Below are 25272 nucleotides of genomic sequence, written 5' to 3' on the forward strand. Positions count from 1 at the left end.
GGTTGAAACCCACCAGATTTTCTTTTGCAACGCTGCAGTTAGATTGGACTCGTTGGTGTGGGGCGTCTCATTACGCACAGTTAACAGCAACACATGGTGGAATTCGTTTTCCTGGCTTGAATACGTGCAAGGGGCCGATAGTTCCATAGTAGGACTATGATAGTCCACAAGCTTGATCATATTAAGCTCCACCACACTTAGCTGGTAGGGATTCTCCCCTTTAATTGCTGCAATCGACACAAATACAGGTACCTGCATTTGACCATTGGCGAAGAGGCTATCCCTGGCCGGTCGGGCGACGATCGTATTCCCTCAGGAAGCTTGTGGGAGACTTAAGTCACTTACTCAGTATTGTATTTGCAGGTTCAGCCATAATGAACGACTAGCGCCTATCGCGGTACTGGAGGAATTTAGGGAAAAGACAGATCTACAGCGGAACTACGATATCTAGTTGGCGGGACTTGAGAATAGTTCAGCTTGCCCCAGAGGTTCAGCTCTGGTTTTCAAGTACTTTGGTTTCACCGGAACACTTGGGATGATCCACAGAGAGCCTGGCTGCCCTGAACGTCATCTTCATCTGTCTATAACCTTATATATCAAGCCTCCCTAGGAGATATGGTCGAGAGGTTTTTCCTGTACTCAGGCTGAAAGATCTGCTCCACGTTTCCCAACCACACCTTCGTGACCTTACCTCCATTATGACAGGTTCACAGGGCCCTAAAATTCTCCTCCTCACGAATAGCGAATTCGGTGAAGCCAATGTTTTTCTGGCAACCTCGCATGCCATATTGCAAGCTGACCCAACTGTCGAGCTCCATTTTGCCACTTTCGGTGGTCTAAGGGAATCAGTCGCAATGGTATCCCAAAAGATTCAAGCCACTATCCCTGAAACAAAACCGATAGTTTTCCATAAGATCCATGGCTTGACCATGTCTGAGAGTCTCCGAAATGCACATCCGTTTCCGGCTTCCTTCCTGGCGCCGCCTGGGTTTTTAAACACCATCCGAGCCATCCGAGACACGGTCCAAATCTTTGTGCCTTACAGCGGGCCGCAGCTAGTTCAGATTTTCCTCTCCATTGTTGGAATTATCAACACCGTGAACGCCGACTTGATCGTGGTGAACAGCTTAATGACAACAGGGCTGACTGCTTGCTGCCACTTGGGTGTTAAATTTGCCTGCCTGAGTCCCAACTCCATAAAAGATTTTGCAGCATCAAAGCAGCCCTGGGCAGCTGCACTTTGGAAGTTCCCTGCGTACGTGATACATCATCACCAATTGTTTTGCCGGGCATATTTGAGACACGCCGAGGTAGCTAAATATGCCTAGGCTCTTTTCAGGATTCTCGTACCCTGTGCCTTGGTATTTGATACCACTAAATGTCTATTTCCGCTTTCACACAGCAAATGTATGGAGAAATTACACCCACAGACTAGATGCCGAAAAATACCTGATGGTGCACACTGGTGCACATCTCCGTACACCCGTGGACCTCCTTCACAACCGACTGGCACATCTGAAAATCCTTGTTAGCACGCTTCCTGAACTCGACTTTCCCCTCATCATCCCCGAGAATATAATCCCTTGTGGGCCAATTCTCAAACCCCATCAGTGCGTTTCCGGCTCGGACTTGGAACTGGGAAACTGGCTGGCTCTTGGATCAACCATATACGTGAACCTCGGTTCTATCTGCCAACTCACTGCAAGTCGGGCTATTGAACTTGCATTCGCACTGAAGACAACCCTGGAGGTGCTGAGAGTGCAGGCAAATTCTTCTCGATTTCAAGTTTTGTGGAAGCTCAAGTTGGTGGAAGATGATAGCATGCCCGATTCGGACGATAACATTGAAGCTGTTCTTGGTGATTTCATTCAAGATGATCTGGTGAGAATTGCTGCTTGGATTGAAGTTGAGCCGAGTTCAATCCTTCAGTCAGGCCACATCGCGTGCTCGGTACATCATGGAGGCGCAAACTCATATAACGAGGCTATCAAGTGAGCTATTGGTGTCCCACCAAGGATCAAACATGATTCGAACTGGCTAACCATAATTCAGGGCCGGGGTTCCCCAGGTAGTCCTACCACAATGGACCGACTGTTACGACTATGCGCAGCGAGTTGAATTGCTCGGGATCGGTCGCCTAGGGAGTAGGAAGGCCAAGCCGCATTGGTCGGCAGATGAGCTCTCCAAGGCGCTTTTGGATGTCTTGATCAGTGAAAGTTCAGCTGCTATAAAAGATAAAGCCATTGGACTAGCGAACCTCTGCGATGAAAAAGGAAACGGCGCAGATGTTGCGGCTCGTGTTCTCTTGGATGAGTGTCGCAACACCGTACCTTTGGGTTCTGGAACGGACAAATGCAGCGCGTTGGCGAGAACTGGCACTACGCGTTCTGCGTCAGGGAAGATTATTTAGCTGTGCAAAGTTACAACGAGATAGAATCCCGTGTTAACCGAAGCGAGGCCTCATATGAGGTCTGGATAATGGCATCAAGAGAAGAGATGCGCGTTGTAAAGGGCTGTAGCTGAGTTTGGGCTAGTAATCCGACTAGCTACTACAACTACATCTCTGCCTTTTTTTGTGTCTCTATTGTACATGATCCCATTACTTACGGGCGAACTTTAAGCCTCCCCTAGGGGCCTGTGTTGGCCATTTGCCTTCAGCCCGTGTTCCGGGGCTGTGAATCCTTCGAGATGCTTCTGCAAAGTCTAATGCAGCCTTCATGTGGCTGGTTCCCCCTTTCCCTCCAAGCATGGTTGAGATGTCGCTGAATGCGTCTCCGGTGTCTCTGCGTAGTTGTGCCGTGGTATCCAGCTACTTCCTGTCCACACTGCTTCCCTGCTGCTCATAGTGCTATAGGCCATGACCTGCTTAGTCTAATTTCCACGCCAATTTAGGTGCTGTAGTGCAATGGTAGTACGCGCTTCAAAAGTGCAGATTAGACTATGGAAGAGCTGTGGTTTGACCTCCAGGTGAAGAGCTTGCTCTTTGTTAGTATATTAGTTAGTATGCCCGCCTGTCACCATAAAAAGGAAGGTCCTGGTTTAAGTTTAGGTTGCTAGCACCACCATGTTTGTTATTTAGGTTTTACGGTTTAATTGGGGGAGAGAAACCGCAGCCGGTGTGATTCCCTAGGTTAGGCACCATTATCACAAACCCAAAAGTCAGAAAAGCGGGACAATAGCGTGCAGAATTGGACGGGACCAAATGGCTGAAAAACCCGCGCCAGCCGAACCTCCAGTATACGTGTGAACAATCAGGATATCAGCAGACTATTGAACTAAATAGGTATGTTGTGATTGTGATGACCAGGACTAGGAAAGGTAAAAGTCACCGGTAGTTTCCAGCACGTCGTTTCTACGACCAATCAATGTGACGACTAGCCAGCGTTTCCCAGTTCTTGTCTAGCTCAGTGGACACTAAAGGTATGCGACTGCCAGAGGAGAACCTTGCAGGCCTGGTCCGGTAATGAAAAACGTGCATTGCCTCTCTAGTATGATACACGAAGCCTGGTCAGACTGATCATGCAAACACGTATTTACTCTGAGCACTTCGTTTTCCCAATCAAATCTCGCACCGCGTCGCCTAGCTCGGTGATTGTTTGACCTGAGCGTGGCATAGTGTGGCCCTTGCCAGTGTCAAAAATCTCTGCGAGGTCAGGATCACAGATATTATAAAGAGCACAAGAACCATGCTTGAAAGGATCTATATAGATTAGTGATTGTCAAAGCAAAGTACCGCAATGCCGCGACTGACCATCTGAGCCAATGACGTGCAGGGTAGGGATATCAATCATGTCCTCTACCTCGTCCGAAAGGACAACGCCTCTATCTCGGGAAACTGGCGGCCATCCGTTGACAAACATGGCGCACTTGATACGGCGAGAGCCACCCCCGTCCTTTTCTCTCTGCTGTTCCTCCAAGATGAATGTTGCTGCAATTCCAGCGCCCTCGCTGTACCCAATTAGACCTTCGATCTCGGAGTCTTTCTCTAGTTCATTGTACAGGTAGTCCATTACTTCCTTGTAGTTGAGTATAATGGTTTTTCTTCCGCCAATCAGACCTCTCATCACGTCTTCCGGGCTATCACCCAAGGGTATATGGCGAACGCGACTGATGAGAGACTCCTCCGCTATACCACCATCATCAAGCCAGCGGTAATGCGGACCGATGCCGAAATACCTGTCGAATCCTAAACGCAATGAATTAGATCAGCCTAATCGAAAGTCTCACGGGGCAAATACCGCTTGGAGGCGTGACAGACACTAGTCCATTTACATAGTGAAATGAAGCAGCGTTGTCGCACTCAAGGTGTTTTTGCAGTGGTGCTGGAATGATGTTGATTAGAGAGGCTGTCTTCTATCAGAACATCACCATAGTGAACAGAAGAGTACCTAGTTGAAGCATCATAATCTGTCGCAATTAGCGTGTGAAATCCTTCCGTACTGAGAACGGTATACTTACGTCCACGTTATTGATGGCCCCGTGAAGACACAGAAACCGCATTCTGGACGAGTGGCATGAGTCAAATCCTGCCTGAGAATCAAAGGAAAAACATGGGCACTCGCAAGGATTTAGAAGCGAAGACCATCTTCCCTTGCCTTTTCCGTTGGTTCTCTCCAACTCTGCCGTGATCGATCCGATCGACACGAGCTGTCCATAGCCGAACAAAGCCGGTGGGAGCTCGCAAGCCCCCTTTTGGATGGAACATGGTCAACCAAGCTCGATTGCAATAATATCACGCGGCCGTATCCAAACTATTGGATACTCGGGCAGTCGATGTCTGCGAAGAGCCGCGATCATCGGGATCGGCATTGGAGCAGCCAACTATTCCGAGCAGCTATGGACTTTGGCAAAAGTGTATCGGTCTTGGGTGGTCGTGGACTCGTGCTGTGTCTCCGAACTCACAATGCGCGCTAGGCAATGACCAGACCCGACGTCAATCACTCCCGAGATAAGCGCGAGAATACTAAAACACGCTATGAAGAGTGCTTAGTTTCCGCTGGTGCCGTGTAAGGTGTAACTTATAATGGTGTTGGCCTTCATTCTGTGGACCACATATGTAACTTCAACTTCACCCCGTTTCTCTCTTCTTCCATGGCATCAATGGCAGTTTTACCGGACGACACACCTTCCAACGGGGTTCCTCTACCGGAACCAATTGCAATCATTGGATATGCGTGTCGATTATCTGGACAGGTCACCTCACCCAATGATTTGTGGTCCTTGTGTACTCGGGCCCGGAGCGGCTGGCGCTCCGTCCCCAAAGAACGCTTCTCTCACGGGGCCTACCACCATCCCAATCCGTCCAAGCCCGGCACCTTCAATCCTGCCGGTGGTTACTTTCTAGACGAAGATGTTTTCAGGTTCGACGCCCCATTCTTCAATGTCAGCGTCCAGGAAGCTGTTTCCATGGACCCCCAGCAGCGCCTGCTGCTGGAGACCTCCTACGAAGCCTTGGAGAGTGCGGGCATTCCCAAAGAATCTCTCGCGGGTCGTAACGTCGGTGTCTTTGTCGGCGGCAACTTTGCCGACTACGAGCTCAATAATGTGCGCGATATCGAAACTACCCCCCCATTCCAGGCCACGGGAAATGCTCCTGCTCTCCAATCCAACCGAATCTCCTATTACTTTGACTTTTCTGGACCCAGTTTCACCGTGGACACCGCGTGCTCGTCATCCCTGGTTGCCCTTCATTATGCCATGCAGAGCTTGCGGAGTGGCGAGTCCAGCGAGGCGCTGGTTGGCGGATGCAGATTAAATATTCTTCCCGATTCCTTTGTTTCTATGTCGATGTCACAGTGAGTTCTCCAGTCGTCTTCTGTGGAGCAAGGAGCCACCTTCTGACACCACTCCAGGTTGTTCAACGACGAGGGCAAAACATATTCTTTCGACGAGAGAGCCACATCCGGTTTTGCACGAGGCGAGGGTGCTGGCGTGGTTCTTCTTAAGCCGCTCGGTGCTGCTTTGCGCGATAAAGATCCTATTCGAGCCGTAATTGCTAATTCGGGTGTCAACCAAGACGGAAAGACAAAGGGTATTACATTGCCGAACGGGAAGGCGCAGGAAGAATTGATTAAGCGCGTGTATAAGGACGTCTATTTGAAGCCGGAGGATTGTGGCTATGTTGAGATGCACGGCACTGGAACCAAGACTGGTGACCCCATTGAAGCGCGTGCCGTGCAACGGGCTCTGGGAAGAGATCGCACCCCTAGGAACCCTCTCTGCATTGGATCTGTCAAGTCCAATGTTGGCCATCTAGAGGGCGCCAGTGGTGTTGTATCCATCATTAAAGCTGCCATGATTCTCGAGAAAGGGCTCCTGCTGCCAAATTGCAACTTCAAAAAGCCAAACCCTCATATTCCTCTGCACGAATGGAACATGAAAGTGGTCACCTCCACACGGCCTTTCCCTCGGGGCAAGAAATATGTCAGTGTCTCCAACTACGGTTTTGGAGGCACCAACGCCCATGTTGTGCTTGAGAGGCCGCCTCCATCCGGTGCACGGAAAGATGATGCGGAGTCAGATGGTGATCCCAAGCGCCGGCTGTTCTTGATCTCGGCCAGCGATAAGGACTCCCTAAAGACCAGGATCCATGATTTCGGTGTCTACTTTGAACGACATCCCGAGGTTTTTGAGAACTCGCTGTTCGGAAACTTCTGCTACAGTACTGGAAACAGGATGTCACAGCTTGCATACCGTGTTGCTGTCACTGCCACGTCACTAGATGAGCTTGGTATGCGCCTCGCTCAGCTGAACGTCAATCCGGCTCGAGTGCTGGAAGCTCCCAAGATCTCATGGGTCTTCACCGGACAGGGTGCGCAATGGCCTCAAATGGGTATCCCGCTTATGGACGAGTACCCGGTTTTTGCGTCCACCATGGTCCAAGCGGACCAGTGCTTGAGAGATCTCGGCGCGCAGTTCTCTCTTCTGGAGGAACTCGGGAAGGAGACTGCTGAATCCGACATCAACTCGCCGCACCTCAGCCAGCCAGCCTGCACTGCTCTCCAACTTGCTCTAACTGACCTTCTCCGCTCTTGGGGGATTCAGCCGGATGCCGTCGTGGGCCACAGCTCCGGTGAGATTGGTGCCGCCTATGCTGCCGGAATCTATGATCTGGAAGCTGCCATGGGGCTTGCTTACTACCGTGGTCAAATGGCTTCCCTCCTGAAGAGTACCTACCCTGATCTGCGTGGAACCATGATCGCCATTGGTACCAGCCCAGAGGAGACCAAGCCAATGCTGAAGGGTCTCAAGGCGTATGCTACAATTGCTTGCGTGAACAGCCCCTCTAGTGTTACGGTCTCTGGGGATGCTGATGCCATCTCCGAGCTAGAGGCTGTTCTGAAGGAGAAATTGATCTTTAACCGGCGTCTCAAGGTCGACGTGGCTTACCACTCCAATCATATGGTGAATGTGGCTGAAGCTTATCTCAAGGCCATCGAAGCTATCAAGCCTGCGACTGCCGGAATAGCCACCTTTTTCTCGTCAGTCACTGGTGGGATCGCTGAGCCGGCCGATCTGGGTCCTGCCTACTGGGTGCAGAACCTGACTTCTACCGTCTTGTTCGCTGATGCGCTTGGTAAGATGTGTGCCGACGACGAGTCGCGGCCAAACATGCTCGTTGAGCTCGGCCCGCACTCTGCCCTGAAGGGTCCTATCCTGGACACTCTGAAGGGCATTGGCCCTCCCGCCGCCAAGGTCGGCTACGCTCCCACGGTCGTTCGCAATTCAGAGCCTTCGCAGTCCCTTCTGGAAGTGGCTGGAGCAGCGTATGTGCGCGGCGCGGTCCTCAATATGACCGAGATCAACTTCCCCAACAGCAAGGCTAAGAACCGATCCTTCTTGCGTGACTTGCCCCGCTACCCCTGGCAACATGGAACCCGTTATCGGCATCAGTCCCGCATTGCCGATAAGCACTGCCACAGGGACGGCAAGCGCAACGATATTCTGGGAACCATGGCTCTGTACTCGAATGACTTGGAGCCTACATGGCGCAACATTGTCCGCCTTGACGATGTGCCCTGGCTTCGGGAGCACAAGATGCAGGGTATGACTGTGTATCCAATGGCTGGCTACTTGGCTATGGCCATCGAAGCAGCAAAGAGACGCGCGGAGCAGCGCGAGGCGACAGTCTCCCAATTCGAGTTCCGTGAGGTGAAAGTGGGTGCAGCTCTCGTGTTGACCGATGATGTCGACACAGAGACAGTCATCACCCTCCGGCCATACCCTGAGGGTACCCGTGGCAATTCCGATATCTGGGATGAGTTTCGCATCTGCTCATGGAACACCAAGCGCGCCTGGGCTGAGCACTGCACGGGACTGGTTCGGGTCCGCACCAATGAGAAGCAGCAGACCACAGTCTCCAACGTCGCCGAGACCGAGCTGAAGCACATGATTGTTCAGACGAAGAAGGTGATGACTGCCGCTACCTATAAGGTAGATATACAGAACATGTACCGGGTTCTTTCCGAGGTCGGAGCCGGCTACGGAGCATGCTTTCAGGGCTTGGACAACTGCTTCTCTGACCCGCACCATTCACGTGCAGACCTGTACCTCCGTGACACCAAAAAGGCCATGTATAAGGAGTATGAAGCCCCCCTTAGCATCCACCCCGTCTTTCTGGATGCGCTGCTGCACCTTGTCTGGCCCATTCTGGGTAAAGGTCGCATGGAGCTCGAGACTCTTTACATGCCTACCATGATCAGGAACCTGATTATCAGCGCCAACCTTCCTACTACCCCCGGGGACTTTGTTAAAGCCTGGTGTGTTGGTGGGCCCAGTCTGCCTACTCCCCAGCCCACTAAGTTTGACCTGTGGTTGACTTCCCAAGATTCCACTGAGGTCCTGATTAACATGGAGGATGTCATTATGACTCCCGTGAAGGATTCCAATGCCGACGGCGGTGAAAACGTCGCCGACCTGTGCTACAAAATGGAATGGCAACCTCTGGCCGACGCTAAGGCTATTTTTGGAGAAGAACGCGAGGAGCCTATCGGTTATATGAACGGTCACGCTATGGACCTTACCAAGGGCCACACTGCCAATGGAGAGCTCACCGATGGATGCGTCGCCAATGGTGAACTTACCAATGGCCATGCTAGCGACCACATAGCTCAGGGGGAAAAGGGGCACATTAATGGCAATGGAATCGTCGATGGTGTCAATGGCATTCACATCAAAGAGCTGTTGATCATGCAGTATGGCAAGCCCGACGGCAGTGCTAACAAGTTGAGCGAGGCCATCTCCACCGAGACTGCCAATTGGAAACCATCAATTCACACTTTGGGGGAAATCGACTGCTGTAAGAAGCATGTTGTTGTCCTTCAAACAGACATCACGTCTCTGCGAGACCTTACCGTCGACATCTTCGATAACGTCAAGAAGACCCTACTCAATGCTTCCCACCTGCTCTGGGTTTACCATTCGGACAGCCCTGATGCCCAGATGATCGTTGGTCTCACCCGCAGTCTGCGTTCTGAGGGCTATGGCAGGATTGCCACATTAGGACTCGAAGCCAAGAATATTGAGGAGCCAAACCCTGCTATCTTAGCTGCTATGAACGCCCTGTGGCTGGTAGATGGCGAGAAGTCCTGCAAGGAACTTGAATTCCGCGCTTGCGGCTCGGAGCTTCTTGTTCCTCGTGTCATGAACGATACCGTTGCCAATTCATTCGTTCATAAAGAGACCCATGAGAAAACCACCTCAATTCAGCCATTCTACCAGCCGGGCCGCCGTCTCAAGCTTGAGATTGCTAGCCCGGGTTCTCTCGATACGCTTTACTTTACAGATGATAATGTCGGTACGCTGGGCGACGACGAGATCGAGATTGAAGTCAAGGCAACTGGTCTCAATTTCAAAGATATCGTTGTCACAATGGGCCAGCTCGCTCAGCCATRGATCGGTATTGAGTGCAGTGGTGTAGTCTCTTCTATCGGCAAGAACGTCACTAGTTTCACGGTCGGCCAGCGAGTTATGGCCTTGTCCGAAGGTGCGTATTCCACCTACGCACGGTCCCGGGCTACAAGTGCGGCCCCCATACCCGAGAACATGCCGTTCCAGGTGGCTGCCACTGTACCAGTGGTATTTTGCACAGCCTACTACGCTCTCGTTGATCTCGGGCACCTCGAAGCCGGCGAGCGTGTTCTAATCCACGCCGGTGCAGGGGGTGTCGGCCAAGCAGCAATCAAGATGGCGCAGATGATCGGTGCCGAACTATTTGTGACTGTCGGCAGCGTGGAGAAGAAGACCTTTCTTATGACGGAGTATGGTCTCCCCGAGGACCACATCTTCTACTCCCGTGACCCTTCGTTTGGCCGTGGTATCAAGCGCGCCACCAACGGCCGGGGTGTCGATGTTGTGGTTAACTCTCTGGCTGGTGATCTCCTCCGCGAGACCTGGGAGACTCTTGCGCCATTCGGACGGTTTATTGAGATAGGCAAGGCTGATATCACAAAGAACACCCGCCTGGACATGCTGCAATTCGAGAACAATGTCAGCTTCGCTTCTGTCGACTTGACCAAGATTGCTCAGTACAAGCCCAGACTGATGAGACGTCTGCTCGACAATGTCTACCTGCTCATGTCCAAGGGCACTCTTACACCCATTCTGCCTCTGTCTACTTACCGTATCTCGGAGCTCGAGACGGCCTTCCGAACTCTGCAGACTGGCAAGGCGATGGGTAAGATCGTCGTTGTTCCTCACAAAGATGACGAGGTTAAGGTAAGATCAAGACCATAAATTCCGCAACAAGATGTAAGCTCTAGCTCATCCCTTCCAGGCCGTGGCAGCCAAGCTTGGCTCCTCCGTCCTTAAGGCCGACGCATCATACCTCCTGATCGGTGGCACTGGTGGTCTAGGCCGGAGCATAGCTAGATGGATGTCGTCCAAGGGCGCGCGTAATATCGTGCTCGTGTCCCGCAGCGCATCCATCAATAACAAGATCCAAGATCTAATCGATGAGCTCGCCGCCCATGGCACGGCCATCAGCGTCAAGCCCTGCGACGTAAGCAGTATGGAATCTGTCGACAACCTCATCAACCAAGAGTTAAAGGGTCTTCCACCAGTCCGCGGTGTCGTGCACGGCGCCATGGTCCTCCGCGACATGCTCTTCGAGAACATGACTCTCGACGACTTCCAAGCCGTCGCATCCTGCAAAGTCGAGGGAGCCTGGAACCTGCACCACGTACTGCACGATTCACCCCTCGACTTCTTCGTCGCGCTTTCCTCCGTCGCCGGCATCATCGGGAACCGCGGACAAGCCGCCTACGCTGCCGCCAACGTCTTCCTTGACGGCTTCATGGAATACCGCCGGTCTCAAGGTCTCCCCGGAACATCAATCGACTTGACAGCTGTCCGGGACGTCGGCTACCTCGCGGAAGTCGGCAGCAAACGCCACAAAGAAGTGCTGAGGAACATTGGCACGGACGGCATGGAAGAAGCACAGGTACTAGCGCTTCTTGCAGCCGCTGTCACAGGGGTCTTGTCGCAATCGTGCTCGGGGCAGTCCATCACTGGTCTTGGCCTCGGCGCTCGTCTGGACCACTTCTGGGCGCAGGACAGCAAGTTTTGCTCTCTATACGAGGCAGCGAAGGAGAAGTATGGCAACAGTACGGGACACGATATGCTGTCTCTTCCATTGAAAGTGCAACTTGCCAATGCTACTAGCAAGATGAAAGCTCAGGTTATCTGCTATGAGGCTCTGGCAGCCAAGTTGGCGCAGGTACTCGTAATGCCACTGGAGGAATTAAACCCCGAAACCAGCATTGCGTCACTTGGTGTGGACTCATTGGTTGCCATTGAGATCCGCAACTGGATTGCTCGTGAGACGCACTCCAATGTCCAGGTTCTGGAATTGCTTTCAGCTGGCTCGCTGATGGCTTTGGCGGGAATCATCCTTAACAACTCGACGGGTGGATTTTCCCCTTCGTAGATGCCTAGGAACGGTCACTTGTGTCTGATATCGCAATTTATAAATGAACCCAATATTCAGTCATTGCCGTTTCATAACGCCCGTATCTCTAGATCAACTCGATCAACTCACACTCCGTTGTACTCTCTTAAACCGTCCAACCTAGGCTCAAATTCAAAGAGAGGGTTCTCTTCTTCTTTAATAAGTTTATGAATCTTATTGCATAGTATAACATTATAAGGCCCTAAAACCCAGGCATTAATTATAATAATGTAAATTTCCTCTTTGCCCCTATGCTGTAAGCACAATATGTAGTTATAGCTTAAAGAATCAGTCATTATAGACTTAAAAATAGTGGGCTTCTTGATTTCCTATTAATTAGTTAGATTTATAATTTGTTATACCGCGACTGCCAAGCTTTATCTTCCCTTTCTTCCATATACCATACCACATTGAACGCACTTCGCAAGATGCACCCAACACAGGACCAAACGAACGCTCCCGAACCGCAGCGTTGAACAGAGCAAATGCATACGGCGTGGGGAGGACTATACCCCCGACCAGCAAGAACTGAGTCAAATCCAACGGGACATGCGCCAGGCCCTTGACCCCATGGGAATCACCTCGCTAGGCGCGGACGGTGTACTCCGCTACCTAACTGCAGACCGAGACGTAATCGATGCCATTGGTCTTCGTCCAGGCCTGATCAAAGCCTTCCTTGATCGTATGCCGGTGCCGTTCAGCCAAGAGGCCGAGGACATATTTCGTGGTGTTGATGGGACCCTTGTTCCACGGGAACAGTGGTTTAACCCCGACAAAAGTCTGTTGCCGCCTCCACTGCCGGAGGAGGAGAGAGAAAAAGTGAGGAAGAGAACGGCGGAGCGTGGGGAGGATTATCTAAGGAGATGGAACGATCCGAATTGACCGAGTTGTCCTCTTGTTGTACGATCTAACTATAACCTGGACCCAAAAGAGGATGATGCTGCGGTCAGGTCTTAGATATTCATTGCAGAATTCATCTATTAATCTTAGCCAATCTTCTTACAGCTAGTTATTCTCGAATAATGCAGAGATTTCCTCTTTGTAAAGCTCCAGACTCGGCATCCGTGCCACACTACCCTTGACCGTCCGAATGAAGGCCTTGCCTCCACTGGCGAAGATCAGACGCTCAGGACTCAGCTTCACGCAGTCATGGCAGTGCTCGTTTACTTTGTCAATATAGGGCTGTAGACTTTTGATCATCGCCTGTCGACCAGCGTCACTTGCCACTTCACTCTCGTCATGCAGTTCGACCAGAAGCACCGGCAGTGGCCGTCCGTGACCCCCTATCAGCGCCGCTTTCACCTGCGAATGTTGTTCTATCTCCGGCTCTAGCGACGCAGCATAAATCCCATCCCCATGACTCAGAGGAAGATAGTCGTCCATGCGCCCGACAATCTTCCACAGCCCTTTGCGCGTGGGATGCTCAACCCACAGATCCTTCGTCTCGAATCGGTCGATGTCCGGATAGAGGAGGAAGACCTGCTGCATTTTACATTCCGGCAGACGAACAAAAACAAGCTCGTGGAGGTCTCCCGAACGGGGCTCGAAGACCGCCCCGGCGTGTTTCTGGAATTCAATGTAATCCCAGTCCTTCTCGTCACGACGGAACTTGGTGAAGTAGCCGCCCGATTCGGTGGTTCCGATGGCGGGAACGAGCTGGACGTGGGGTGCGAGAAGGTCGCCGGACTTTCGCGAGAGAGGAGCTCCTCCATAACTGACCAACCTGAGGCTCCTCAGTGCAGAGAGGGCTCGGTCGTTTAGGCACATTTGTCGATGAGAGCTGGGGTCAGTAGTGCGCTGTCGACATGTCCGTGTTTGAAGATATCGACGACGGTATCAGCGGAGGGAGGCGTAGGGGGGCCGGTGACCAGGGTTCCGTGAGCATATGTGGTCATGGAGAGAATCATCGTCATTCCTACCAACTTTGGATGGTCAGTAGAGGAACAAGTTGTACGAGAGATAGGTACATACGTGCAAAGACGGTAGAGGTGTGTACCAACGTCTCCCAGGAGCGTGGTGCAGCATGAATGCATCAATGTCCGGCAGAGATGCAGCCACATCAAAGGCGGCCATCATCTGGTGAGTATAGGTAATTGGTTTGGGATATCCTGCCTGTTCAGTCATGAATACCCCCAATGGTGCTTCGGGATTAACTAACCTGTCGTGCCAGAGGTATGAACTACCAGCCAAGGATCATTCTTTCCTTCCTCCCAGGCCTTGGGGTATACATAAGGCTCAGCAGGAGACTCTTGTAGGAGGCTCTCGAGTTCAGGAGCAGTAATCTGTTGGACATTGGGTGCATCCTCCAAAATGGCACCGACTACCTGCGCCATGCTGGACGGTCTGATATAAACCTGACATTGTGTCTTGCTCAGAATCAAACGCTGCGCTACAGGCGGAATCAGCGGCGATGGGAGCACCATCTGCATGAATCAGCGAAGACTATTATGCCGAACTGGCTATACTGACCACTTTCTGCAGCTTTCCAGCCGCAGCAGCAAGGATGGGATAGCGAAGGTCCTTAGGGCCCGCATAGGCGAACGATTGGAATGGCTCGTCGGCCGCAGGGAGATTCTGCTTCAACCAGTGAACAGCATGGTCGACTGCGTTGTTGAACTCTGCGAACGTGATCTCTTTGTATCCTCGAGAGAGATCGTTGTTGTCTATAGGCGCCGACACCCAGGAGCTGTCTGGATCGTTCTTCGCTCGTTGTTCAATCGTCGCCACCAGAATACGATTGCCATGTTTTATGCCGGGCAGTGGAAATGTAGCTACTTTAGTCATGGTCGCTAATCTTGAGAAGTGAACTGTGAGCTGTTGAGGGACTCATCGAATTTGTAACTGGGTGGTGCTCGAATCAGATACTATATATATACGAAACCAGACAGGGATCGGCGCGGGGTTGCGACTAGAGCTGTATAGAAATGCAGATAAGACTGGTCGTTGAGTCCCACTACGGATATTCGGAAGCTGGATCAGCGCTCTCTGACATGATCGAAATTTATGCTGCAGCCTGCAGTATCTATGCATTGACATGAATGAGGGGCCAAAGGACTCTACCTCTCGTAGCCACCGGCCTGTGCTTGAATGCCCTCAGTGCTGATATCGGATATTCCTCACTGCAGGGGTGCATGCATGCGGGACGTTCTCGAGCCAAAAGGAAAAGAAACTACGCCAACAGAAGATGGTATGAATTCTAGGACAATCTTTGCAAAGCTTCTCGGCCCTTGTCATCCAAATTCGGGTACTTTCTCAAATGGCGCAGATCCATCCAGAAATTCTTTGCGTCCTCGTGTCCATCGCCGTGTGCAGCCAAGCGTTCTTGTAGCAGCTTTTTCCACTCAGCATCCTCCTCAGTCCATGCCCAAGAGGCTGAAACATATTCATACCATATAGGATAATAGGCGGCATATTCCCAATCTAGGATTCCGACCAGTTGTCCATCCTCAACCATGATATTGCCCACATTGAGATCGCAGTGAGTGAGGACGTAGGGCCCACATCGAGGCATACGTTTCCTCAAATTCTCCAAGGCCTTTTGAGGGAATTGCTTTGTGGGCGGACTGTGAAGGGTAAGGCTTATAGCATCCCAGAGTTCGAGGTCGGAGTGGAAAGGTCCCTGGGACTCGCAATCAGAAAAAAGTAGCGCCGGGTAACAAGGGCTTTGGTCAACATTCTGTATAGCTTCTGATGTGAGGGACCGTAGCTGCTTGCGAACTTCAACAACCTGATCTGCTATGGCCGTTTTCTGGGATTTTGATAATGACGGCCAGGCCTGCTCGAGTGTCTGGCCGTGCATCCGTTCCAGAAGTACAAAGTATCGCCCATTCCCATCGACCCAGTCACGTAAAACCCGTGGAGCTGGGATATTGACATTCGGGTTGGATACAAGGTACTCCAGTGTTTTCACTTCGGTTCTGGGACCTTCGTCGGGGCGTTCTTTCAAGATCACATCAGACCCGATCGACCACACACCCCGTCTGTCGGCACCATAGAAAAGTTTGACATGACTCGAATAAGAGCACTGCTCTTGTAGCTTGGACGTCCAACCACATGCGATGCAAGACTTGGATGAGTCCTTGGTCATGATGGCGAATAAGGTGTAGAGTCAAGGGGCTGAAGCAGGGTTATGGGATGTGAAGAGAAGGATAGCTGCTGCTCACCGCCGCCGTAAGCCAGTCCAGTCAGGACCCTGGTTGTCAATATGCATGGAAATCATGCGTGTCGGGTCTCATTGGCTGATTTCTCTAATTTGTCTTCAAGCTGCACGGACAAGGGCAAACCCGCGGCGATCACAAGAACTGCATGTGATGGGTTGCATTCAATGGAGGGGAAGGGACGCCTCGAGGCAACATGAATGTCGTCCCTTGATTACCGGTGTCAAATTAGCATTCCCTCCTAGCTATCGAGGCACTAGAGGCTTTCTTTCCACCATCACCTACTGTAAGTCAATAGAAAGCCCAGAAGTTCCGTGGTTGGGCTAATTCATACATTCACCCTATCAGCAGAACATTCTTCATGTAAATAAGGAGCCATTTTAGATAAAAATCATCAGTTTAGTGGAGAGGATTCGCAAAGTGCCCCGCGCCCTGGACCACTCTGTATGTTGACTTTGGTCTACATCCTATCTTGAGCCCCTGCCACAATTCTGAGAATGAAGCTGTCACATTATAAAGATTGTCCTTAAATACGACGCTTACATACAACACAATACCCTCCAGGTAAGGAAAATAGCTTGGGCCCAGCTTCACTGGGTAAATGACGTCAGCATGGAATATGCTGTCGCCTCCACTGTTGGAAATCGTAACCTTTTACTGCGCAACTTGCTCATGTAAAGCGTCATCATATCCTACAAGCATTGGCCAAGGTGTTGAAGCGAAAACACTGTATCCGTACCCCGCCGATCTGTATATTAGCCCCCTGCTTAGTGCCAGGATAGTGCTGACATCAGGCGTCCAACAGCACTACCCCATGGAGATCCCCATTTAAATTCATAATCTCCCGCCTGACTCTGCAATCTGTACGTAGCCAGAATGGACATTCTGCTTTACAATGACGTTCCCTTTCAGGATTGTTGAGCACATCATCCCCGGACAGCACATCCGGGAACATCCACATGCCCTAAAAGGGCGTCAGGAAGCTGCTTTAAAGCTTGCGATCAAGCAATATATTCCGCTCGATCAGACAGAGCCTATCCCAGAAAACGCCGTAACAATCATCGGGGCGCATGGAAATGGATTTCCAAAGGTGAACTCATTCTGTGCCGGGATTTGCTACGTACCTGTCTAATTCCAGATAGGAGGCATATGAACCGCTGTGGGAGGATCTCTACGCCCAACTGAACAAGCGATCAATTCCGCTGCGTGGCATTTGGATCGCTGATATCTCGAATCAAGGGGCAAGTGGTGTTCTGAACGAACATGTCCAGGGGGATAATAGTATGATTCACTTGATGCCATTCTAGTCGGATAGGAATCTGATGACGAGCAGCACCATGGCATGATCATGCCCGCGATTTGTTGCATATGGTCAACCACTTCCGCGACGATATTCCTCGTCCTATTATCGGAGTCGCTCATAGTATGGGATGCGCACACCTGTAAGTTATCTGCGTGCTTCAATGATCATCGCTGACAACCTGCAGCATCAGGTTATCCATCATTCATCCTCGTCTTCTCTCAACGCTGATCCTCTACGAGCCCGTCATCTTCGGGGAGCCATTCGGGGGCCCGAACCCGGCGATTACGGCAGTGCTGCGTCGAGACCTATGGCCTTCGCGAGAAAAAGCCGAAATGCAGCTCCGGAGAGGATTCACCAGGCTAGATCCCCGCGTCATGGACCGCTACCTTCACTTCGGTCTGCGGCCTGTGCCGACGGCGCTCTACAATCCCAAGAACGACCCCAATATTCCCTCAACAGCCGTCACACTCACGACCAGCAAGCATCAAGAGGCCTGGGCTTACACCATTCCCAATCTCGAACCCGAATCAGCGGGGCTGAATGACCTCCTGCTTCCCGACTGGGATCCAGTCCTTGAGCGCCCTGCTCCATTCTCCCGCCCAGAAGCTTGGGCGGCTTTTCGGAATCTGCCCTTTGTGCGGCCAAGTGTATTATGGGTATTTGGTGGTCGGAGCTGGCTTTCTCCGCCAGTTGCTCAAGATTCTAAGCTACGAGCCACAGGGACAGGCATTGGTGGAAGTGGAGGCGTGGCTAAGGGGATGGTGGACAAGGCGGTTTCACCGAAAGCGACACATCTGGTTGTCTTTGAAGAAGTGGGCTGGTGTGCAGAGGTCGCGGCAGCCTGGATAGAGAAGTGGTTTGCGCGATATCTCAAGGAGGAAGAGTTCTGGCGAACGTACCAGAGCAAGAAGTCAGACCCGGAGATGCTCAGGAATTCCGAGGCCAGTATCCGGGTGGCTAAGGTGGTAATAGGGTCCCGTGGGGGTGTCGCCAAGGGGAAGCTCTAACTTCTGTCATCTTTGAAGGTATATATCCTTTGATCTTGCGATACCTTTGAGTAGCTCGATGTATCAATCATATTACTAGGTTTGCTGTTATAAATCTCATCCACGTCGTTGCCATCAGATAGCACACTCTGGTATAAAATCGAGCATTATGTCAGTTTCATATGCATATATACAGACCACACCACAACTACGCTTTCGCTATACAGACGCCTCAACAGACCCCTCAACTCCGCTATATGACACATCCAGGTATACAACATCAAAGCTCTATAGAACCGAAACAGCCTTTCCAGGTGTCAACCAGCACACCTTATCAATGATACCCTCGTCCTCAAAGTCCTTCCGAAGCTCCTTTCCAAACTGCGTAAAGTGGCCCCAGGACTCGTAGTGCATGGGAACCAGAACATCAGCTTTGATTTCGCGGAACAACCTCACGGCCGATTTACCGTCCATGGTAATCTGGCAGACGCCTTTGCTGGGATCGGTCTTGTCCTTGGGTCCGTAGGCGTTGCCCAAGTTCATGATGGCAGCGAGGACATGGTACTGCTCTCCGATCTTCTTCAGGTCCTCGATGTACACGGTGTCACCGGAGAACCAGATCGCATTGGGAAGACCGTCGAGGCCGCGTCCGAATCCCTCGTTGGTAATGATAAAGCCAGTGCATTCGTCTCCGGGGAGGTGCTGGGTGGGTGTGCCGATGATTTGGAACTTCTTTCCGGCGATGACTGTGTCGATCGTCTCCCAGGGCTTGAGACCGTGGACGCCGGGGCGAGGAGAAAGGTTCTTGGCTCCGTCGACGGTGGTGAAGACGCGGCGTCCGTCTAGCAGACGGCGACCCAGCTCATCGAGGTTGTCAATGTGGTCTTCGTGGCTTAGGAGGACGGCATCGATGACGGGGAGTTGATGGAGACGGAGAGCAGGATCGTCGCTCACTTGCAGCTTTATTGTCTCTGTGACGGGCCAAGAGGAGCCAGCGGGAGAGAAGAAGGGATCGGTGAGCATGTTGACCCCGTCGATGTCGAGGATGGCAGTAGCCGTCCCGATGTGGGTCGCATTGAGTTTGGGAGCCATTGTGAAGGATTAATAGGAGATCGGATTGTTAGAGGAGTCAAAGGATATAAAAGATCCAGGGAGTTTAAACGAAACAGTGATGGTTATGATGTTTTAATGTTTCGCTGGCAGTGAGGGGGTCCGAAGTGTATTTATACCCGTGCCGAGTGAGATGTTTGTCCCAGAAGCCAGATTGAATTATTCATTCTGACAAATATGCCCGCAAATTTCGTCGGCATGGAAAGACACAGAATACCGATCTGAATATGGCGTAGTAATGCTTAGAAACTCATGAGGGAATCCTTCGCGACTATCGGCTGAGAAAAATGACGACGGTGCATTTCCTAAAAGGGATATAATATTCGCCAAGAACAGCGGAGCAAAAGGTCCGGAAAAGCTTCTCTTCTGCCGTTCTGCTCCACCAGGACTGTTCACGATGTAGATAGATCAGCAAATATGGTTTAGCCCATTTTATATACTTCGTCATAGCCATTGATGGCTTACCAAGCCCCTACTATGAGCTTTGTCCTTGACCTGACGGCCCACGGCGATGGCTCCCCGAGCCGATGTCCACGTTTGGATAAATTAAGCCTATTTGACAAAATAGATAGAGTTGTGCACGCATGAGTGTTCTTCATCGGCTATATATTAACATCACTGCTTTTCCAGCTGACACAAATCATGCATATCCTCCACTGATGATTTCCTCGATCCGTCCTTGCCTGTCTCCCCGATCATGTTCATGCTTTCCTCCGTCCGGTTGTATTTGCGGAAGCAAATGTAGAACAAGACAGCTGTGGCAAACATGGTTACGCTGAGAGAGGCATACTCCACCAGCACTTTTGGATCAACCGATACAGGCGACAGGGCGGTTCCCACCGTTGAACCGATCGTGCACGTAAGAAGAAAGAGGGCGGAGACGATACTCCGCATTGATCTTGGGGCTTTGGTGTAGGCGTATTCCATCCCTGACAGACTGGCGAAGAACTCGGAGAGCCCTATGAGTGAGTAGACTGGGATCTGGAGGAGGATGCTAACATGAGACGGTGGTGATAGATATATTACTGCAGTCTGATATTAGAAAGTTCTTCAAGGGCTTGAGGAGATGCGTACATTGTTGGATGACAGCAGCGATGGCAATGGCAAAAGCTATGGCGACGAATCCGGTAGTCATACGACTTATGGGTTTGAAAGGGATCTGGAACCGTCGGAGGGCAGGGTTGATGAGACATTCACTGATTTGTCAGTATTGCATGATGTCGAATGAAGCAGAGTAACATACAATAGAGGGACGGCAATCAGAATGGTCAGAGGGTTGAATAGTCCCACTATAAATGTTAGAAGTCGCTCGAATAACAAGCTGGGGTGAGGCGTACTCATATCATGCGGCATCCCGTATGTCTTGAGAGACGACGCCTGACTGACGAGGTTGTTGTTGGCCTGGCCATTGCATAACCAGAAAATGGGGCTACAAAGTTAGCATGCCATATGTGCCGAGGAGAGCGTGAACATACTATAGCAGACTGGCATAACGTTAGCAATGCTAGGCTGGTTAGGTTTCGACTGAACTTACAACACCCGGCAGGCAACAAGTGCTCGTTTCAACTCATCCACAAACATGTCATCCCAGCATACAACTACACCAGTGGTCTTCACTGCGAAGGGCCTTGCTGCATCCATGTTGCCATTGTTCTTCAGGCTAATCCACAACACCCGAATGGCTTTGGTAACGGCCGAGCCATGCGGTTGCTGGACCACTACCATGATTTAGTCACTTTCTGCAAGGGAAAGGCACCTTCACCTACCATATTTCTTACGGCCAGCTGCTAGTGCGACAATGGCCAATAGCCACAGACAGAGAGGCATCATAAAGGCTGCCCAGAAGTCGACCTTGAGCTCCAGCCACTACTATCGTTAGCAATGACCTTACGGAGCGAGAGATGCACGAACCGACGCGGGAATGATAGAGAGAGCTCCAATATTTATGATCCTTGGAGTATATCAGTATCTGTCAGGCCTTTATAATATTTGAGACTCACCAGTAGTATCGTGCATAGACCGTCTGAACTGTTACATTGGGATCGACAATGACTTTCTCTCCACTCTGCAGTGTCTTTACGCGTTCTGTGCGCATCGAGTACTGTTCGGCAATCAAGGGGCCGACATTGCTTTTGATACCGCCGCATCTGATCCATTAGCATACGTGGTACATCTCAAGTTCCATTGCAAAGCCATACCCCAGTCCAATCAATATCAATGCAAGCATTGACCCTGGTAAACCCCCTCCATGCTCGAGACTTGGAGGTAGCGACGTGATGAACAAAACCAAGACGCCGCACATGGAGAGTCTATACACGTTTAGCTGTATTCGAGAAGAGAAGTAGAAGGGAACGTACCCTGTCCCTAGCAAAATGGTCTTGAATCGACCTAGGTAGGTGTCTGCAACAACAGCCCCGAAAATCGGCGCCAGGTAGCACCATCCCACAAAGAAGTAACTAATCCCAGTTGCCACTTTTTGGCCCTGCTTCTGTCAGCTTATTTATAGAGAGGGAGCGAGGCTATCATGAGTACCAATCCCAGGGTGCCGTGGTGGAGTACATCTTCACGACCATGCTGTATGTAATTTTCTGTGCCTGTCAGCAATATCCTCGCCGAGAGCACAGTTGATAGAACTCACGCATTGGCGCTGTGATGGAACGATATGTAAAACGCTCAGCCAACTCCACTACAGCCACGAGGAAAATGTCCGGTGAAATGTCATCGCAGACTCGCCGAAGGTTTCTCCTCTCAGGCTCTGATATCTCCACATGCTCGCATTCAAATGAATCGGCTGCCTTTATGGCGCAAGACAACGCCATTGTTTCATATGCTTAGCTACCAACTTCTTTACACCGATGCACAAACCTGTCAAGAAGCCCACCTTGGGGACATATGTTCAATATAGTCCAGGCATATGCTCGATATATATAGTCGATGAGATCTACGTGAAACAGTGCATGATGGCATATGGAGATCTTCTTGGCCCGAGGAATGGATTCGCAATCGATGGACGATCTCAGTGCAAGGACATATCTGATAATCCAATGGACCTGTATTTGTCGACTTTGAGTCGATGCCTTGATTGAACCGTAGATCTCCTGTTACTGCCCACGTAAGTCGTGGCGAGAGTAGAGCTGCGTGGTCCATAGTGCCGGCCACTTCTCCTATGACGATGAAAGATAGATTGTATTGAATCATTGCCTCATGTTGTGCTTTTTCAAGCTGGTATCAACCTTATTGCCAGACAGAATCCATGCCGCATCCACCGGGATTCTTGCCGCGTATGTTGATGTCCATAGGCCCACTACTGTAAGCTGCGAATCCCGTGCACTGCTAGAGGCAAGTCATTCTGCGAGCTGATTGTTTCGTGTAGACAATATATGACGTCAAAGCATTCAAAATAAACAAGAGGACTGGATTCCACCCTCAATTCTAGTGAGGAATGTGGACTGGGCAAGGGATGTTTGGAATATCCACGCTTTACAAATCCAGAATTATATTATCATGAGAGCGCGTCCACTCAATCTGAGATGCTCACATGTACCATCAGTGTCAGCCATCTTGATCAAACCTGAAAGTATCCCAGAGAAGCAAGAGTTCTCACGATGATTCTCTCGAAAAGAATGTAGTAGTGATATCACGTCAAACTTCAACGCCATCAGGAGCGGGTGAGAAGCTTAGCCCAGCCACGAACTCTATTTAGAGACAGGATAATGATGACTGTAACAAGAAATGTTAGTAAAATGTTAGTTCCAGGAACATTGGAATCTTCATTCTCTGCTCAGAAGTATGAGTTATGAGCGTGGCCACGGCAGCTTACGCGGCGTTATACTGGCACACAAAAATGATAGAGAAGGTCAGATGCCACTACTTTCGGAGACAAACGATGAAGGTTTCGCGTCATTGGCTTTCTGATGGCTAGCAGCAATGAATCTCGTTAAATCATTGAAGGCAGTCATCCACCCACACTCGGTTTCAGACCTCGAGATATCGGTTCCACTTCACAAAGATGGGGACAGGGGTATCCACACTACATGGTTGGGGACCTAACGGGTATACTCGGAGTGGTCCAAATCTACATTCCCAGTTTAAGGTCTCTAGCTGGTTGGATCATTAAGCCGGAGATCATTGCAAGTGCAAATGTTCTGGGAATTGAACCCTTCCGCATTGTTAGTGCATTCCTAAGAGCAGCCAAGCCGGGTACGGCGGACTGAATGTACAAAACTAGCTAAAACTTTTTTTTTCTGTAATCTGCTTGTATTACCTATAGCCACAAATTCTATAAATGTGCTCTATTAAGTTCTCATTCTTAGTCATTACCTATTATTATTTATTATTAATAAATAATATCTTATTCCTACTTACAGCTACTAAGGCGTCCTCTGCTAGGTATGCCAGACCTAGTTATACATCTATGAATATGCTGAATAAAGTATATATCCTTAACCTAGATAGTAATATTATAAAGGCTTGGCTACAGCCCAGCCACTTAATTATGCGGCCACCCCTTGCATCCTAATTATTTTTAACCTCCTGTTTTCATACCTTAAGCCGCTTTCAAATCATCACTGAATACATCTAGGATAGACAGTGAAAATAAATAGTATTCCCCTTATCTAATATTTAAGAAGACAAGGATTAGTTTTATTAAAAAATTAATCTACTACTCTCTACCATTCTTTTCTATTAATTATTATTATTAATTCTTACCTAGTTAATAGGTTATCTACCCTATAATATAGATCCTTATAATTTCTAATCCTTCTTTTCTTTAACTACCTAAGTATTAGTTATAATACCTACTAAATTTTACTATAAAGCTATTACTTCTACCCCTTTACTAGTAAAATAATATAGTCCTATTAAAGAAATATCTTCTAATCTAAGTAACTCCTCTACTCCTACTAATTAACCTTAAGGGTTAAAGAGGGCTAAATTATAATAAATTCTATAATAAATTACTAAACTTAAATACCTTTAATAGATTTAAAGAGTTAATAAGTCTAAATAACTCTCCTACTAAAATAACACCTTCTCTTTAATAGAAGATAAGCAGGAAATTAAATTTAAGAATCTTTCTATCTTTACTATTAAATATTTACTTTAGAAAAGAGAAGAATAGCTCTAAGATATAGAATATATATTCTAAGGAGCCCTAAAGAAATATAACTCTAATAAATTTAAAATTATTACTACTATTATATAAATAGATTCCACCTGCAGGCAGTAATGGTATATTAAAATTTATAAAATACTAATAGAGAGATAATAAAATATTAAAAACTTATAGTAGTTCTTTAAGGACTAGACCTTAAGTCTAATCTAAGATGCTAAAACTATTAAGGCTAATATTATTATTAAATTATATTAGGCTTATTAATACCTAGATAAGGATTCTAGAGAATTTCATTATTATCTAGATTCCCTAGAATAATATTTTCCTTAATAAGATAAGAAGTAATAAGCTCTAGCCTTCTTTAGTAGCCTTATACTAGAGTTATATACTTATATTTAAGAATACCTAGAGAAGCTACTAGATACTTAAGATAAAATAGTATTTATAGCTTTAAAATATTATACCTTTCTATAGAAATAATAAAAACAGAAGAGGAAGGATATTAGAAAATCTTAAGATAGTAATCTATTAAAATACTTCTAAAGTAATTTTAAAAGGTTTAAGAAATCTAAATAAAACTAACTTAATAAGGATAGGAACCCCTTAAAATATTATAAATATAGTAGTAAAGAATATCTTACTAATTAATATAT

The 25272-nt window shown here is 49.3% G+C and overlaps 9 protein-coding genes across 9 annotated transcripts; 4 read left to right on the forward strand and 5 right to left on the reverse strand.

Moving 5' to 3' along the window:
* Positions 1-698: 698 nt before the first annotated feature.
* On the forward strand, positions 699-2410 carry Aspvir_006056 (uncharacterized protein; the record flags this gene model as incomplete). The annotated part of the gene is made up of 3 exons (XM_043269264.1): positions 699-1255; positions 1431-1991; positions 2053-2410. 3 exons carry the CDS (start codon positions 699-701, stop codon positions 2408-2410), a joined length of 1476 nt encoding a protein of 491 aa, XP_043125199.1.
* Positions 2411-3533: 1123 nt separating this feature from the next.
* Aspvir_006057 (uncharacterized protein) lies at positions 3534-4500 on the reverse strand (the record flags this gene model as incomplete). The annotated part of the gene is made up of 5 exons (XM_043269265.1): positions 3534-3700; positions 3752-4186; positions 4239-4322; positions 4389-4407; positions 4459-4500. 5 exons carry the CDS (start codon positions 4498-4500, stop codon positions 3534-3536), a joined length of 747 nt encoding a protein of 248 aa, XP_043125200.1.
* A 600-nt stretch (positions 4501-5100) lies between these two features.
* Positions 5101-11926, forward strand: Aspvir_006058 (type I polyketide synthase; the record flags this gene model as incomplete). Its single annotated transcript, XM_043269266.1, has 3 exons — positions 5101-5795; positions 5853-10716; positions 10775-11926. The coding sequence occupies 3 exons, from the start codon at positions 5101-5103 to the stop codon at positions 11924-11926; spliced, it is 6711 nt and encodes a 2236-aa protein (XP_043125201.1).
* Positions 11927-12496: 570 nt separating this feature from the next.
* Aspvir_006059 (uncharacterized protein) lies at positions 12497-12829 on the forward strand (the record flags this gene model as incomplete). Its single annotated transcript, XM_043269267.1, has 1 exon — positions 12497-12829. One exon carries the CDS (start codon positions 12497-12499, stop codon positions 12827-12829), a length of 333 nt encoding a protein of 110 aa, XP_043125202.1.
* A 123-nt stretch (positions 12830-12952) lies between these two features.
* On the reverse strand, positions 12953-14731 carry Aspvir_006060 (putative AMP-binding enzyme; the record flags this gene model as incomplete). Its single annotated transcript, XM_043269268.1, has 5 exons — positions 12953-13650; positions 13713-13869; positions 13919-14055; positions 14106-14370; positions 14417-14731. The coding sequence occupies 5 exons, from the start codon at positions 14729-14731 to the stop codon at positions 12953-12955; spliced, it is 1572 nt and encodes a 523-aa protein (XP_043125203.1).
* A 412-nt stretch (positions 14732-15143) lies between these two features.
* Aspvir_006061 (uncharacterized protein) lies at positions 15144-16034 on the reverse strand (the record flags this gene model as incomplete). Its single annotated transcript, XM_043269269.1, has 1 exon — positions 15144-16034. The coding sequence occupies one exon, from the start codon at positions 16032-16034 to the stop codon at positions 15144-15146; it is 891 nt and encodes a 296-aa protein (XP_043125204.1).
* Positions 16035-16999: 965 nt separating this feature from the next.
* Aspvir_006062 (putative toxin biosynthesis protein) lies at positions 17000-18414 on the forward strand (the record flags this gene model as incomplete). Its single annotated transcript, XM_043269270.1, has 4 exons — positions 17000-17194; positions 17247-17385; positions 17438-17546; positions 17592-18414. The coding sequence occupies 4 exons, from the start codon at positions 17000-17002 to the stop codon at positions 18412-18414; spliced, it is 1266 nt and encodes a 421-aa protein (XP_043125205.1).
* Positions 18415-18681: 267 nt separating this feature from the next.
* Aspvir_006063 (MBL fold metallo-hydrolase) lies at positions 18682-19485 on the reverse strand (the record flags this gene model as incomplete). Its single annotated transcript, XM_043269271.1, has 1 exon — positions 18682-19485. The coding sequence occupies one exon, from the start codon at positions 19483-19485 to the stop codon at positions 18682-18684; it is 804 nt and encodes a 267-aa protein (XP_043125206.1).
* A 633-nt stretch (positions 19486-20118) lies between these two features.
* Positions 20119-22322, reverse strand: Aspvir_006064 (putative POT peptide transporter; the record flags this gene model as incomplete). The annotated part of the gene is made up of 12 exons (XM_043269272.1): positions 20119-20528; positions 20578-20699; positions 20747-20792; positions 20841-20932; positions 21038-21221; positions 21270-21369; positions 21415-21454; positions 21504-21650; positions 21702-21812; positions 21861-21985; positions 22036-22091; positions 22142-22322. The coding sequence occupies 12 exons, from the start codon at positions 22320-22322 to the stop codon at positions 20119-20121; spliced, it is 1614 nt and encodes a 537-aa protein (XP_043125207.1).
* Positions 22323-25272: the final 2950 nt, after the last annotated feature.

Source organism: Aspergillus viridinutans (assembly GCF_018404265.1).
Source record: "Aspergillus viridinutans IFM 47045 DNA, scaffold_4, whole genome shotgun sequence".
Lineage (NCBI taxonomy): Eukaryota > Fungi > Ascomycota > Eurotiomycetes > Eurotiales > Aspergillaceae > Aspergillus > Aspergillus viridinutans.